General features: G+C 41.7%; 1 protein-coding gene across 2 annotated transcripts in view; it reads right to left on the bottom strand.

Annotated features, from left to right (window-relative positions):
- Window positions 1–1,627: 1,627 nt before the first annotated feature.
- Window positions 1,628–13,885, bottom strand: part of STX18 (syntaxin 18) — a 44,071-nt gene continuing 31,813 nt past the window's right edge. For both annotated transcript variants that reach the window (XM_053458271.1, XM_053458272.1), the window contains 6 exons: window positions 6,929–7,044; window positions 5,059–5,147; window positions 4,192–4,250; window positions 3,908–3,977; window positions 2,893–2,973; window positions 1,628–1,862 (listed from right to left, as the gene is read on the bottom strand). In XM_053458271.1, the coding sequence (XP_053314246.1) occupies window positions 1,767–1,862; window positions 2,893–2,973; window positions 3,908–3,977; window positions 4,192–4,250; window positions 5,059–5,147; window positions 6,929–7,044 (511 nt within the window). In that variant the 3' untranslated portion in view covers window positions 1,628–1,766. The remainder of the gene's footprint in view (window positions 1,863–2,892; window positions 2,974–3,907; window positions 3,978–4,191; window positions 4,251–5,058; window positions 5,148–6,928; window positions 7,045–13,885) is intronic.

Here is a 13,885-nt window from a genome sequence, read left to right as displayed (position 1 = left end):
GATCCATATACATTACTGCTATTTGGGGTCTCCGCTTGTATGAGGAGTCCGGTAGTCCTGCGAGGCTGGCAGGCAGCAGAAAGGAACGGGCACCGCGTTCAGCGGCGAGCTAATAATCTGTATAAAACACGGCGACGATGTGTACAAAGCTTTGCCTATTTTTAACATGCGCTGCATTGTGGCTTTAGCATCGCTGGCTACGCTCACCCATTAGGCATCCCATCGGCAGCTCCTTTAACCCTTCTGCTGCCAGAACCACATTTCTTAGACGAGGTGTGTAACGTCGCATCCGGGGCTGTACAGGGACTGTTAATTTCTTGCGCTTCGGCTTTCCCTTTATGCTGAACGCAGAGATTAACGGGAGTTTAAGCGGTAGCCGACGGCTGTGGCTATCTATTTATTTCATTCTTTTTTTAAGTAAAATTTAGGTGTTCTGTGTGATGTGTATTGGTTTATTATTTGAACCCTTCACGTCCCTTATTAAGAGATACATACCCAACATTGCTTGAAATGAAGCAAAACATGGAATGGCTGAATTTGGGAGGAACTACATAACATTTTTTGCAAGCTATTAATAATCGGTGGATGTGAATTTCTAGTCGTCCCCATCCTATACACATTTAAATGAAGACATATTAAGGCTATTCTGTGCAGCACTGGTTAAGCCACCCAAATTATTTATCACCATGTGAATAACGTACAGAGCACGATCTGTTATCAGATAACTCACTCTGCCCCCTATGGTTTGAGACCATATTTTAACAGCGTCCTCGTCGTCTTATAAATATTTATTACTTCACTCAACACAAAATCGGTTTGGTTCTAGTCGGTTTATAGAATCTGGTGTGTTTGCAGCACCTGAGCTGTAAGGTTCCTTTATCTCCTGCTGTTTGAACGTGTTTTTGTTTTACTTGTGAATATTTCAAGTTTTTTTTTTCCTTTATTCTTAAATAAAAACCTGAGAAAAATAAAACGGTGTTGTGCTTTCATGTGTACAAAAATGTGTATTTCATAAATACAGTAGAAGGCCGTCGATGACCTGTTACCGGAGCTCGGACTTGCCTTATATCTATGTGAAGCCAGCATTTAAAATCTACGGACACCAGGACCCCCAGCGATGGCTGAGCTTCGGCACTCCATTAAAAAAAAACAAAAAAAAAAAACAACAACTTAGCATTGGACAGCAGATAAGAAGCATTCAGCCCATTCCATGATGGAACCAATGAAGAACTGATTTAGGAAAGCTTTTGGCAGACAATAAGCAGAGGCTATGTATGCTTGCTCCTAAAAAAATAAATAAATAAAAATCAACGATTTTAAATTCTTGTTCCAAAAATCACAAAAATAGCTATTTTTGATCCATCAGGGACTTGAAGCTTTGGGGTTGGCTTTGATGGTGTTGAAGGCTTCCATCGCCTGACAAGTTAGCGGAGTCACAACAAAATGAATGTTAGGAGATAAAGTACGGTATTAATAATCGCTTTGTAGATTCCAACGACTTTCTTGGTTCACGTATTCAACAAAACCAGCAGCTACTATCTCAGGATTCAAGGCAAGTAAAAATGTAACAATTAAGGTTAACATTAAAATATAAAACAAACATTTTGCCAATAAACAGCTGCTCGGAAACCATTTATGTATGTTTATTTTTTTTACATTTATTAGCATATAAAAGTACATGTGATGGGGAAATCGCTGCAACATTTACACGATATTTTCTGTACAGATTCTGCAGACATGATCTAGTTACGGAACATAGTTCTCAATTAACTATCATACCAGTCCAAGAAAAGCAATGAGAACGAGCACATAACTAGAAAGAAAAGGATCCAGACGCGGAACCCGGCATTGTTTTTGATGGCCTGCAAAACAAGAAAGAAAAAATAATCTTATTTGAAAAGGGGTTTATATCCCCCAGGACTGAACGAATCGCAGCCCATTGTTCAAAAAGTCTAAGGTATACAACCAGTATTTGCAATCCTTTATGAAATATACTTTCCACTGATGTTTATGCCCCCCGAGTAACTTTCCCACTGCAAGAAACTCCGGATCACGCAGGAGCTTTTAAGATAGTTTAGGTTGGACCATGACTTCCTCTTCTCATGTTTAATATTCACACAAATAATAGATTTTTTTTTTTTTTTAAGACATAAGGAATTTTTTAAATATTATTTTATATGTAAAGCCCATTACGTAGAATGAAAATATATTAAAAAAATATAGATTTTTTACAATCTTACAGGTGCTAAAAATCTATGTTGAAGCAAACATCACACCGGCGCCAGACCGATCATTTTTAAAAGTGACAGCACCTTCTGTAACAGACCACACGATCTAGGAGTCACAGAAGACGATGGGTAACACTGTCACCGGTCCCTGCAGTAAACGCGGCAGGCGATGCACGTGTTCCCCAACACTGTACTTTTACGCAGAAGTCACCGAGGTATAAACGCGGCACAGATAACCGGAGCAGAGGGTCAGCGGATCGGGATTAATACGGCCGGGGTATCACGAGCGGCAGCTTTCAGAGACAATCCTGCCGCATCCGTTCCCTTTCCTCATGCGATACGCCACGGCTCAACGTCTTGTGATATCCATCAGCAGAACCGCATTACATTCTGCACAATGGGGTCATTCAGATGCCGGCTCCGCCGCCGGTGGCACGGTTATAATAGGACCGTTACGTAGGGGATTGTTATCTCGCTCGTTTCGGAGTACATGTATCTGAATGCAGCATGTCCGTCCCGATGGGCCTTATATAAATGCGGAATGTGTGGTGGGCTAATTGCTTTTGACCCTAAATCTCACAAATAAAAATGTTTCGCACGTCCTCTCCTCAACTACATTCGCATGCAGTGCTTCATTACTCTACGTGCCGGGCCCATACATTACCTCTCGTATATCTTCATTCCCTTCTTTGATATCTTCTGTTGCCCCCACAACAAGTTGGTGTATATGGTCAATATCGGTTTCCTGGGAAAAACAATAGAAAGGCAGAGTTAACTATTTCAATACCAGCCATGCCTACAAACCACAGCTTATTCCATCCAAAGGCTTATCTGCTTGCCAGCAGCGCATACACATTGTAAACGCGGCAAATATCATCAGGAATATATATTGAAGCTGTATTGTATGATGGAAAAATAGAAGAGAAGACAAATTGACTTGAAATGTCGGAGTTCATTACAGTGACAACTGCATGGGGGGCTCTTAATTATTGTTTATTTGCTTTTTTGTCAAAAACAACAAGGACATTTTTAAATGACCCCAAACTTTCACAGATCTACTTGTTTTCGATAGAAAAGCAAATTTTGTCTATAAAAATAACATGAAATGGATCAGAAATCCAGACGGGGTTGATGTTGTAAATGACGATTGTAGCTGGAAACAGCTGATTTTTAATGGAATATCACCATAGGCGTACAGAGGCCCTTTATCACTCCCATCACCCCTGTGTTCCAATGGCCCTTTATCACTCCCATCACTCCTGTGTTCCAATGGCCCTTTATCACTCCCATCACTCCTGTGTTCCAATGGCCCTTTATCACTCCCATCACTCCTGTGTTCCAATGGCCCTTTATCACTCCCATCACTCCTGTGTTCCAATGGTCCTTTATCACTCCCATCACTCCTGTGTTCCAATGGTCCTTTATCACTCCCATCACTCCTGTGTTCCAATGGCCTTTTATCACTCCCTTCATTTCTGCTTTGGTCTGGGATTGAATTCATGGTTTCCCACAAGCATTTTTAGACAAGACGCTAAAATTCTAATTTTACTTTAAAATGATCTCCAGACAAATCGCCCCCTATCAGTGTATTGATCCGTCACTGATAAGGCACAAGTCACCCGGCATAATATCCAACGCGCGGATACTCCAGCTGGCTTAATATATATATATAATCTGACCTGATGAAGCACTTTCTCCGTGAAGATTTCTTGGAGCCTAGATATTTCAACCACTTTGCCTTCTATCTGCCTGCAACGAGAAGAAATGTAATCAGAGGGTGAGGCGGTTTGAAGTTGGGTCACTGCACGGAAATACTAGAAGTAACCCTGACATGGGGTTGGTGGGCAAATTCTTCTCCCATGCAGAAACCTTTTCATGGGGTTGTTTGCCTTATACATATAAAACAAAATGACATTTAACACAATCTGTGAGAGTAAAAAGAATACAGATAAGACGCACTCACCTTACTTCATCAAACAGACTGTTCATCTCGCTCACAAGCCTCTGGTTTTCTTGCTCGAACTGTTGAATAAAAAGTGAAAATAAAGAAAAAAAAAAAACTCACAGAAAAAGTGCTGTCCTCTTTGGGGCATTTTCAATGTTCTGGGTGGGAGATATACAGGCAGCGAACCGGTTCATTAAAAATGCTTATTAATTCTCATAAACAGCATTCTTCTGTATCTTGAATTGTATTTAGCAAAATCTGGCAATAAGCAAGTCGAGATAAGAAAAAGAAAAAAATCTGGGAATCTGCCGAAACGAAAATATAATGAAATTGAATCATTTCGAGGTCTTCAGATATCTGGTTCGCATCTGGAATCGCCTGCGTTTCAGTGCAGTTTGTTACAAAAAGATAATTAATTTGAATGATGTTCAGAACGCGTTTGTTTAAGCAGCTGGCGATGCTGAATTCTCCAGGCCTGCTTTGTCTGTTTAACAGGAATATGGTTCTGGGATACGACTAAGATATGATTTATGGATATAAAATGAGAATTTATACACGCTGCCTGAAGTTACCGGAGCACAAAACACAACAGAGGAGCGCAAAGCGGGGTGTCGGCTTCTAAAAGAGACCGTGACAAAAGACAGCAGTCCATTTGGGTTAAAGCAGGGATCTCGTGTGGTCAGGACCTGAACTTGGTCTCCTATGTGGGAATGAAGAGGTATGATTGCTCCATGAGAAAAGCCCTCGGAGACACCATTGCCGGACCTTCCATTTTATATTTCGTTTTGCATTTACGGTTGCCCTTTGTTATTGTCGTTGGCAGTCTTGTAAACAATAAGCATTCCCCAATGTTATAGCTTCGTTACACGGTATGAAACTAATTACCATTTGAATTTCTTCTGGGGACAGATCATCTTCACCCCGACCTTCATCCCAATACCCGGCTGTTCCCTGTAGATCTGGTACGGCTCTGTCTGTGAATAAATCAGACACTTTATGATAATTTAAACACCAAATTACTTCTTTGGCTCCGTTTATAAGGCGATGGCGTGCGCGGTGCAGAAGACAGCAATATGTCGATGTTTGGCTGCATCACGATCACTTCAGATCCTCTCCAAGCGCGTGCATGTCCTTATTACACAGAACGTTCATGTCTGAAACGTGCTACCAGCACACGGATACACAATAACTACATAACCTCATCATTTGTTGTTGAATACAAATTTGAGCCAATTCACTAAAAATGCTGAAATTATGATTTTGATCGAGCAACTGATTAGTAGACTTGCAACATCCATGTCCGTTTTCATTGCTTAAACCAAATCCGGAATAAAACGAATATGGCGCCGGGTAAACGTACATGAAGACAAAGACGAAGAAGCACAAGAAGAAGAATCCTAGCTACTCTCCCCGCTCCCTTCCCAAAAACAAGTATCTGCCTCTACCTGGCCTTAAGTCTTCGTACCATCATAGAGGTTAACGGGAATCCGTAGGATTCATAGCTGCCCTTCATTGGTTGACGCCAGAGGAGCCCCCCTGTCGGCGACCAATAGAGTCGCTCTTACAGACCCTTAAAATCCATGGCGCCAAAGCTGCTGCTAACTGTTACAGCGTTAACCCCATATTAACCCCTGTTGAACTCACTGTTCACAGAGGGCATGAAAACACGAGCCGAGAAAAGACCCTTAAGAGGAAATCCATCCAACTTTTTTTTATGACTAGTGCAATATTAAAAATAACTTTTCCCCCCAGATTATTCAGCTTTTTTTTTTATCCCTTTATCCCTTGTTTTCAGGCATATTATCTCTTTTAGCTTCCTGATTAAAAGCAGTGGGAAGCAACACAGAGCTGAGTACAAAATTAGACATTTTTCTTGTCTGAAGAGAAATAAACACTTTAGTGGCGGTTCTTTGGAAAGCGACACGTCTTCTAACAGCTTCCACAGGCGGCTCTATAGAGATCTGAGAAAGATCCCCAGCCAAATGATGAAAACTGAGAAAAAATGGGGGAGGGGGGGCGGCAAACATTTCAATGTTTTACTCTTTCTTTTGATGCAAATAAATAATATTTATTAGCAAGAATATGATTTAATATAAAACCTTTAAATAATTTAATCTTTGGCAGGAACACAGACACACAAAAAGAGGAATGATGGCTAAACACACAAGCTTGAGTCTTTATAATGTAAAATATCTTTTGGGCAATACTGCAGTTAACCTCTTCATGACAAAGTGGAGCAGCACTGAAAAAACTGTTTTATGTTGTATCTCCTCAACAAAAAGACTTTAACTGCTGACCGGGCGGGATACTATAAGATAATAAAAACATGCCTAGCTCCTAGATTCAAACCAAAGGTGTCGACCTCTGCCTTAGTATGCATTCTAGCTCCATTATCTAATCCATGCGCCCTGAATCCTTATCGCACTGCATGCGGTAAACAGTCTCAGTATCAGATATTCTAATGAAAGTCTATGGGGAACGGACTTCATCAGCATTGCCATAAAGTACAGGCTCAGTGTGGTGTCTGAGCAGGTGAACGGCACCAAAAGCATCAAATGACTGGCAGCAATCTGCAGAGAAGTTTATTGGGTGTAATGTCAAAGAAAGATTTATTTTCCATGGGAATCTCCCTTTAACTGGTCTTCAGACACATCACAAGAGGACTGACCGGGCAGCCTTCTCCCTCCCAGCTACCAGCTACATATTGGGTCTAAACGTAAAGAAACAGTTTAAAAATAAAGGTTTCAGGTCTCACCGTTATTTTCTTCGGTAACGGTTCTTCCTTCCTCTGCCGTATCCTGCGGTTTCGGGGTCTCTGATGTCGGGAGGGACGTCTTTATTCTCTTTAGTTGTTCCGGTTCTAACCTGGATCTGCAACGTAAAGCCAGCCTTCAGTTATCCTCGGCTGATATGATGGTCTAGCTCAAGAAAGGATTGGAAATGACATCAAACCAAAGTGCTCAGCAGGGATGTTTTTTTTTTACCTTTAATCCCATTTATTATAATTATTATTTGTGGAACACCCTGGTAATAAGACAAGGGCGCTTATATCGTTTTTTGCAACCATGATCTCAGCTGTAAACAGATTACGACGCGTCTGATTTTAATACAAATGATGCTGCCAGCATTTAGGAACATGACAGTCACGTTAAAGAAGAATGCTTCAATATGCATAAAAATAAAGAACACATTAGGGCTGCAACTAACGATTATTATAATAATAATCGATTAGTTGGCTGATAGTTTTTTCGATAAATTGGATAAAAAATGTAATGTAAATTTTTCATTTATTTAAAATAATTTAACAAACAGGGTGTTAAAAACAAACAGCAGAATAAAAAAAAAAACGTTGATAAAAATGCATTTCTTGTTTTTATTTCCCAACCAGGCCCCCCCCAGTTATGCACATTTGAGCCCAGGCCTCCCACATATGCCACATATCCCTCCAGATACTCCACTCCACCCTCCCCTGATTTGCCTTATACCCCCTGATATGCCTTATACCCCCAGTATGCCCTCACAGATTTACAGACTCGTTCACATCACGCTGACAATACTTTTATAAATAAATACAGGAATCTTCACTGCGCCCAGGATTTAGATTCCCCTTAGTTTGCCCACCCCTTTACCTCTAACTGCACCTTAAATTAACCCTAAACACCCCATCAACTATAACACCCCATCAACCATAATTGCCTCTAAGATAACCATGAAGACCCCATTAACCATAACTGCCCCTAAATACCCCATTAACCATAACTGCCCCTAAATACTCCATTAACCAAAACTGCCCCTACATAAACCCCCACTTCCCCTAACTTTCAGCAGCCCAAATATAAATTTTTTAGTCACAGTTAAAGCTGTGTGGCTGCTATAAGGAAATGGGCAGGGCCAATCGGCAGTGTGATTGCAGGGAGGGACTGATGGGAAAGGGGCGGGGCCAAACGGCAGTGACTGCAGGGAAGGACTGTAAGCAGTAACTGCTGAGAGTCACTGAAATGGATCATAAAACGAGGGGTATTTGTGAAGAGCGTTTGCGCTGAAAAACCCTCATTTTATAATCGATAAAAATCGATTCAACTAATCGATAATGAAAATCGCTGGAAAATATTTTCATTATCGATTAGTTGTTGCAGCCCTAGATCACATAATTGCCCTCTTCTGTGGGGTGACTATTCCTTCCACTGATTGATTTCAATGGAAGCATTTTCTGGATGTGGGCACAGGGGGCCACGGCATTCACCAAGCCTGCGCCGACTACAGAAAAGTATAGCGTGTGCAGGGAGGCCACGCACATCTCCTGCAGAAGGGGGCAGAGGGGTAAATGCATATGGGGGGGGGATAGCACGGATATGTAAGGGACCACGTAACTATCTTATACATTAAAGTGCATACAATGACCGGCACGTCCCTTTTTCGATTGAGTTACTTTTCTCGAGTAATCACATCCATTTTATGTTTCTGAATCCTTTATTTAGCCTCAAATCTTGGTTACAGGATCAAAGAACTACTAACTCTTTTCTATTAAAAGCAAACCTTTTGCTTCACTGTTCTCGTCCGAGTTACTCGAGACTGATGAATTTGCTCATCTGTATCTCTCTCACGTATATATATTTTTATTATTTGTTTTATATAGCGCCATCAAATCCCAGATCTGTCACTATTATTTTCTATGAAGGCTTAATGACATAAAAGAAACAACAATAGAAGAAGGCTCCAGGCACGCAGGGGTTCCATCAGACAGATTTATTGTAGGAAACAGACAACAACGTTTCGACCTCACGATGAGGTCTTTATCAAGTAAAAGAAACAACAAACTTTTTTTTGTTTTTTTAAGCTTACATGGCAACAACCTATCAGCGCCTGCTTTTGTGTCACAAGACAAGGGCAACATTTTCCTTGAAAGAAAAATTTCTGGAAAGATTTCGGGCTTTAGTAGTAGAGAGGTTTATACTGATTCATTCAGTTAGAAATGTGTTCCATTCAGCAGAGTAGGTGGAACTGCACCATTAAACAAGCAGCGTTACTGGGCAATTGCTGGATTTCTCCTTATGGCCGCCTTCAGATCCAGGCTCTTTACGTTTAATAAGGATTTAGTATTGTCCACAGAAATATTGATTTTCTTCCTCTGCGACTTACTGGGTGAATGTATTCACTTTTCCAAGTGTCACGGGGGGGGGTATATATAACACGCACGCGCTGGGTAAGCCGAATTCTCTTCTGCGTGACGGATTTCCATTAACACCACGGAACACACTTGCTTAGGTTTTGAATTAATTGAATTTCACATAAACACATCATTTGCATTACTTTTCACTCTGACCGTCTCAATTATGAAAGAGAATCATTTTTAATTGAAAAGTAATAAAATGCTTCAAAGGCAACGCAACAAAGAAAATAAATGAGTGTGATAAAGGCATTTCTAATAGTCACATTAAGCTTCGGCTAATACCCTATGGGAAAAAGTTAAATGGGTTTAGCTTCAAAACTGTATTAACACCTTCTGAAAGTTTGGATGCCCGAGCAGGAAGAGTCAAAGCGAACTCAACAGAAAAGTGTAATGGAGACCCTGTTACGGTCTGCGATAACCCAACCTCCACACAAGGGGCATCTCGTTTACCCCATAGACAGCCCAATCGCCTATGGATTACAGTCACAGCAAGAGCAGTGAATGATAGAAAAGAGGACATTATATGCCGTCATTGTGAAAGTGAAAGACAACATAGAACATGCTTTGTCACGAAGAATCGAAGGGGTTCAACATTGGTGTCATTCATCTGGATAGCCACCGTTACGTGACGGACACTTACGCCAGGGCTGTGTGTGATCAAGACTATAGATTATTCTGTATGAGAAACACACAATCTCATGAAGGATTGCATAATATAATAAACACTGAGAGCCCATTACAACATTGAGGTTCACAAGGAGAATGACTGATTAAAAAGAAGCCCCTAAATAAAAAGAACAGCAGAAGTACTGGGTTCACAGGCGTTTATAGGAAAGCTACCACGAGTCTGCGGATGCCAAGTGAAGGGGCATGGGATTATTCTTCTCATTTTTGGAGTTCTTGTTCAGGATCATTACAAGTCACAAGACCCACTTACATCCCTTCACACACTTTCAATCAGTGAAGATAAAATGCACCTGTTTCTCCAAACTTCATAAATATTCAGATGTTACAAATACATAAAGAAAATTACACTGAAAAGATGCTTAACATAAATAGGAGTGATCTTGAAATACTGGATCTAAGCACCACCAGGGAATTCAGGCTGGTATCTCGCCAACATGTTCTTTTGGGGGAATAAAAGCTTATTTAATTTCCCAGAATTTAAATAACTACCTACTGTACATTATGCGTTTCATTGAGTAAACTTTTGTTCCTGTTTGTAAGTGATAACTATAGGATCATTCAGTAGAAATCTCATATTGAGTTTCACAGAAGTATCAACATACAGTGGCAAGAAAAGGCGGGAGAAACATTTGGAATTACCAGCATTTATGTATGAATTTATCTTAAAATATGGTATGATCTTCATCTAGGTCACAATAATGATCACAATCTGGTTTAACTAATAACACACATTATTGCATTGTTCTAGTCCATATTGAATACATCATTCAATCATTCATGCTGTGGGTTATAAAAAGTATGTGAACCTCTAGGCTAATCACAGCAACAAAAGCAAATTGGAGCCAGGAGTTAACAAACCTGGAGCCCAATCAAATAAATGGGATCGGAGGGGTGTTTTAGAACTACTTAAACATAAAACAACTCAAACATTTTGGATTTGCTATTCTTAAAAAAAACATCTGCTGATATAGAATTGATGCCTCACAAATTACATATGGCTGGAATGGGTTACAACATAATCTCAAAGCTGTTTATATGTCCACAGTTAAACAAATAGTTTATAAAAGGAGATGATTTAGTATTGTGGCTATTCTCCCTAGAAGTTGATGTCAAGCCAAGAGGACTCCAAGGGCACAATGCTGAATGAGGAAAATAGAACCGGCTTGAATGAATCATTGGAACGGATTAACATCTCTGTTCATGAGTCTACCATATGCAAAACACTGAACAGGCTTGGAGTCCATGGCAGGACACCACACAGAAAGCTCTTCACCTGACATTTGCCAAAGAGCACCTTTGATACTCCACAACACCACTGGGAATTTTTTTTATGGACAGATGAAACTAAGGTTGAATTGTTTGGGAAGAACATGCAGCACTACATATGGCATAAAAAGGGCACCACATAAAAAGATCCCAAAGGTGGTGAAATATGGTGGAGGGACCATCATGATTAGGGGCTGTTTTGCTTCTGCAGGGGCTGCCATTATTAAGAGGACAATGAATTCAAGTTTTCCAAGGTATCATACAGGATAATGTCTGGGTGGCTGTCTGCCAGCTGAAGCTCAGTAGAAGTTGGGTGATGCAGCAGGACAATGACCCTAAACATCAAAGTAGGGCTGTAACTAACGATTATTTTCATAATCGATTAGTTGGCCGATTATTTTGACGATTAATCGGATAAAAAAAAATGAATGTAAGTTTTTCATTTATTTAAAATAATTTAATAAATAATGTTAAATACAAACAGCAGAATAAAAAAACTTTGATAAAATGCATTTCTTGTCTTTATTTCCTAACCAGCCCCCCCAATTTATGTACATTTGAGCCCAGGCTTGCCATGCTGCCTCCCAGACATGCCACTCCACGCTGCCTCCCACATATGCCACTCCACGCTGCCTCCCACACATACCACTCCACGCTGCCTCCCACACATACCACTCCACGCTGCCTCCCACACATACCAATCCACGCTGCCTCCCACACATACCACTCCACGCTGCCTCCCACACATACCACTCCACGCTGCCTCCCACATATACCACTCCACGCTGCCTCCCACATATACCACTCCACGCTGCCTCCCAGACATGCCACTCCACGCTGCCTCCCACATATACCACTCCACGCTGCCTCCCACATATACCACTCCACGCTGCCTCCCAGACATGCCACTCCACGCTGCCTCCCACATATGCCACTCCACGCTGCCTCCCACATATGCCACTCCACGCTGCCTCCCACATATACCACTCCACGCTGCCTCCCACATACACCACCCCACGCTGCCTCCCACATATGCCACCCCACGCTGCCTCCCACATCTGCCACCCCACGCTGCCTCCCACATATGCCACTCCACGCTGCCTCCCACATATGCCACTCCACGCTGCCTCCCACATATGCCACTCCACTGTACGCCCACATATGCCACTCCACCCCCACATATGCCACTCCACGCTGCCTCCCACATATGCCACTCCACCCCCACATATGCCACTGTGCCTGATACGCCTTATACCCCCTGATACACCACTCCATCCTCCCCAGACATGCCACACTGCCTCCCAGACATGCCATGCTGCCCTCCCCACATATGCCACTCCACTCTACCCCCAGATATGCCACTGTGGCCCCAGATATGCCTTATACACCCTGATACACCACTCCGTCCTCCCCAGACATGCCACACTGCCCTCCCCACATATGCCTTATATAATGCATATGCCTTATACCCCCAGATATGTCACTCTGTCCTCCCCAGATATGCCCGATATCTCATAGTCCCCTCATAGAGTCACAGACCCGTTCGCATCACACTGACACCATACTTTTATAAATAAGTACTGGGTTAATCTTCACGGCCCCCAGGATTTAGATTTCACTTAGTTTGCCCACCTTCATCTCTAACTGCACCTTAAGTTAACTTTATTAAATTAATCAAATTAACCCACAGTCCTCATCATTAAATTAACCCTAAACACCCCATTAACCATAACTACCCCTAAATTAACTCTAAATACCCCATCAAAACAACTACCCTAAACACCCCATTAACCACAGCATCCCCTAAATTAACCCTAAAGACCCTGTCAACCACAACAGCCCCTAAATTAACCCTAAACACACCATTAACCACAACTGCCTCAAATTAACCCCAAACACCCCATTAACCACAGCTGCTCCTAAATTAACCCTAAACACCCCATTAACCATAGCTGCCCCTAAATTAACCCTAAACACCCTATTAACCATAACTGCCCCTAAACACCCCATTAACCATAGCTGCCACTAAACACCCCATTAACCATAACTGCCCCTAAATTAACCCTAAACACCCCATTAACCATAACTGCCCCTAAATTAACCCTCACCTCCCCTAACTTTCAGTAGCCCAAATATTAATTTTATACTTACAGTTAGATGAGTGTCACAGCCATGTGGTTCTGGCCTTCTGGGAGACGGAAGGGGGCGGGGCCAGTTGTCACAGTGATTACAGGGAGGGGGAGTAAGTAGGAGCTGCTGCTGTGAGACGGTGAGTCAGACTAAACGGATTATATAATGAGGGGTGTTTTTCAGAGCGTTTGCTCTGAAAAAACCCTCATTTTATAATCGGTAATAATCGATTCAACTAATCGATAATGAAATTCGTTGGCAACGAATTTCATTATCGATTATTATCGATTTTATCGATTAGTTGTTGCAGCCCTACATCAAAGTAGATCTACAACAGACATCCTAGGAATATGGCTGAGCTTAATAAGTCCTCTAAGGAAGAAGGGTCTAAAATTCCTCCTGAACATTGCGCAGGTCTGACCCACGGTTACAAGAAGCGCTTGTTTGAGGTTCAACGAG

Source organism: Spea bombifrons, chromosome 1 (assembly GCF_027358695.1).
Source record: "Spea bombifrons isolate aSpeBom1 chromosome 1, aSpeBom1.2.pri, whole genome shotgun sequence".
In the NCBI taxonomy this organism is placed as follows: domain Eukaryota; kingdom Metazoa; phylum Chordata; class Amphibia; order Anura; family Pelobatidae; genus Spea; species Spea bombifrons.
This window is presented reverse-complemented; position numbering and strand designations above follow the sequence as displayed.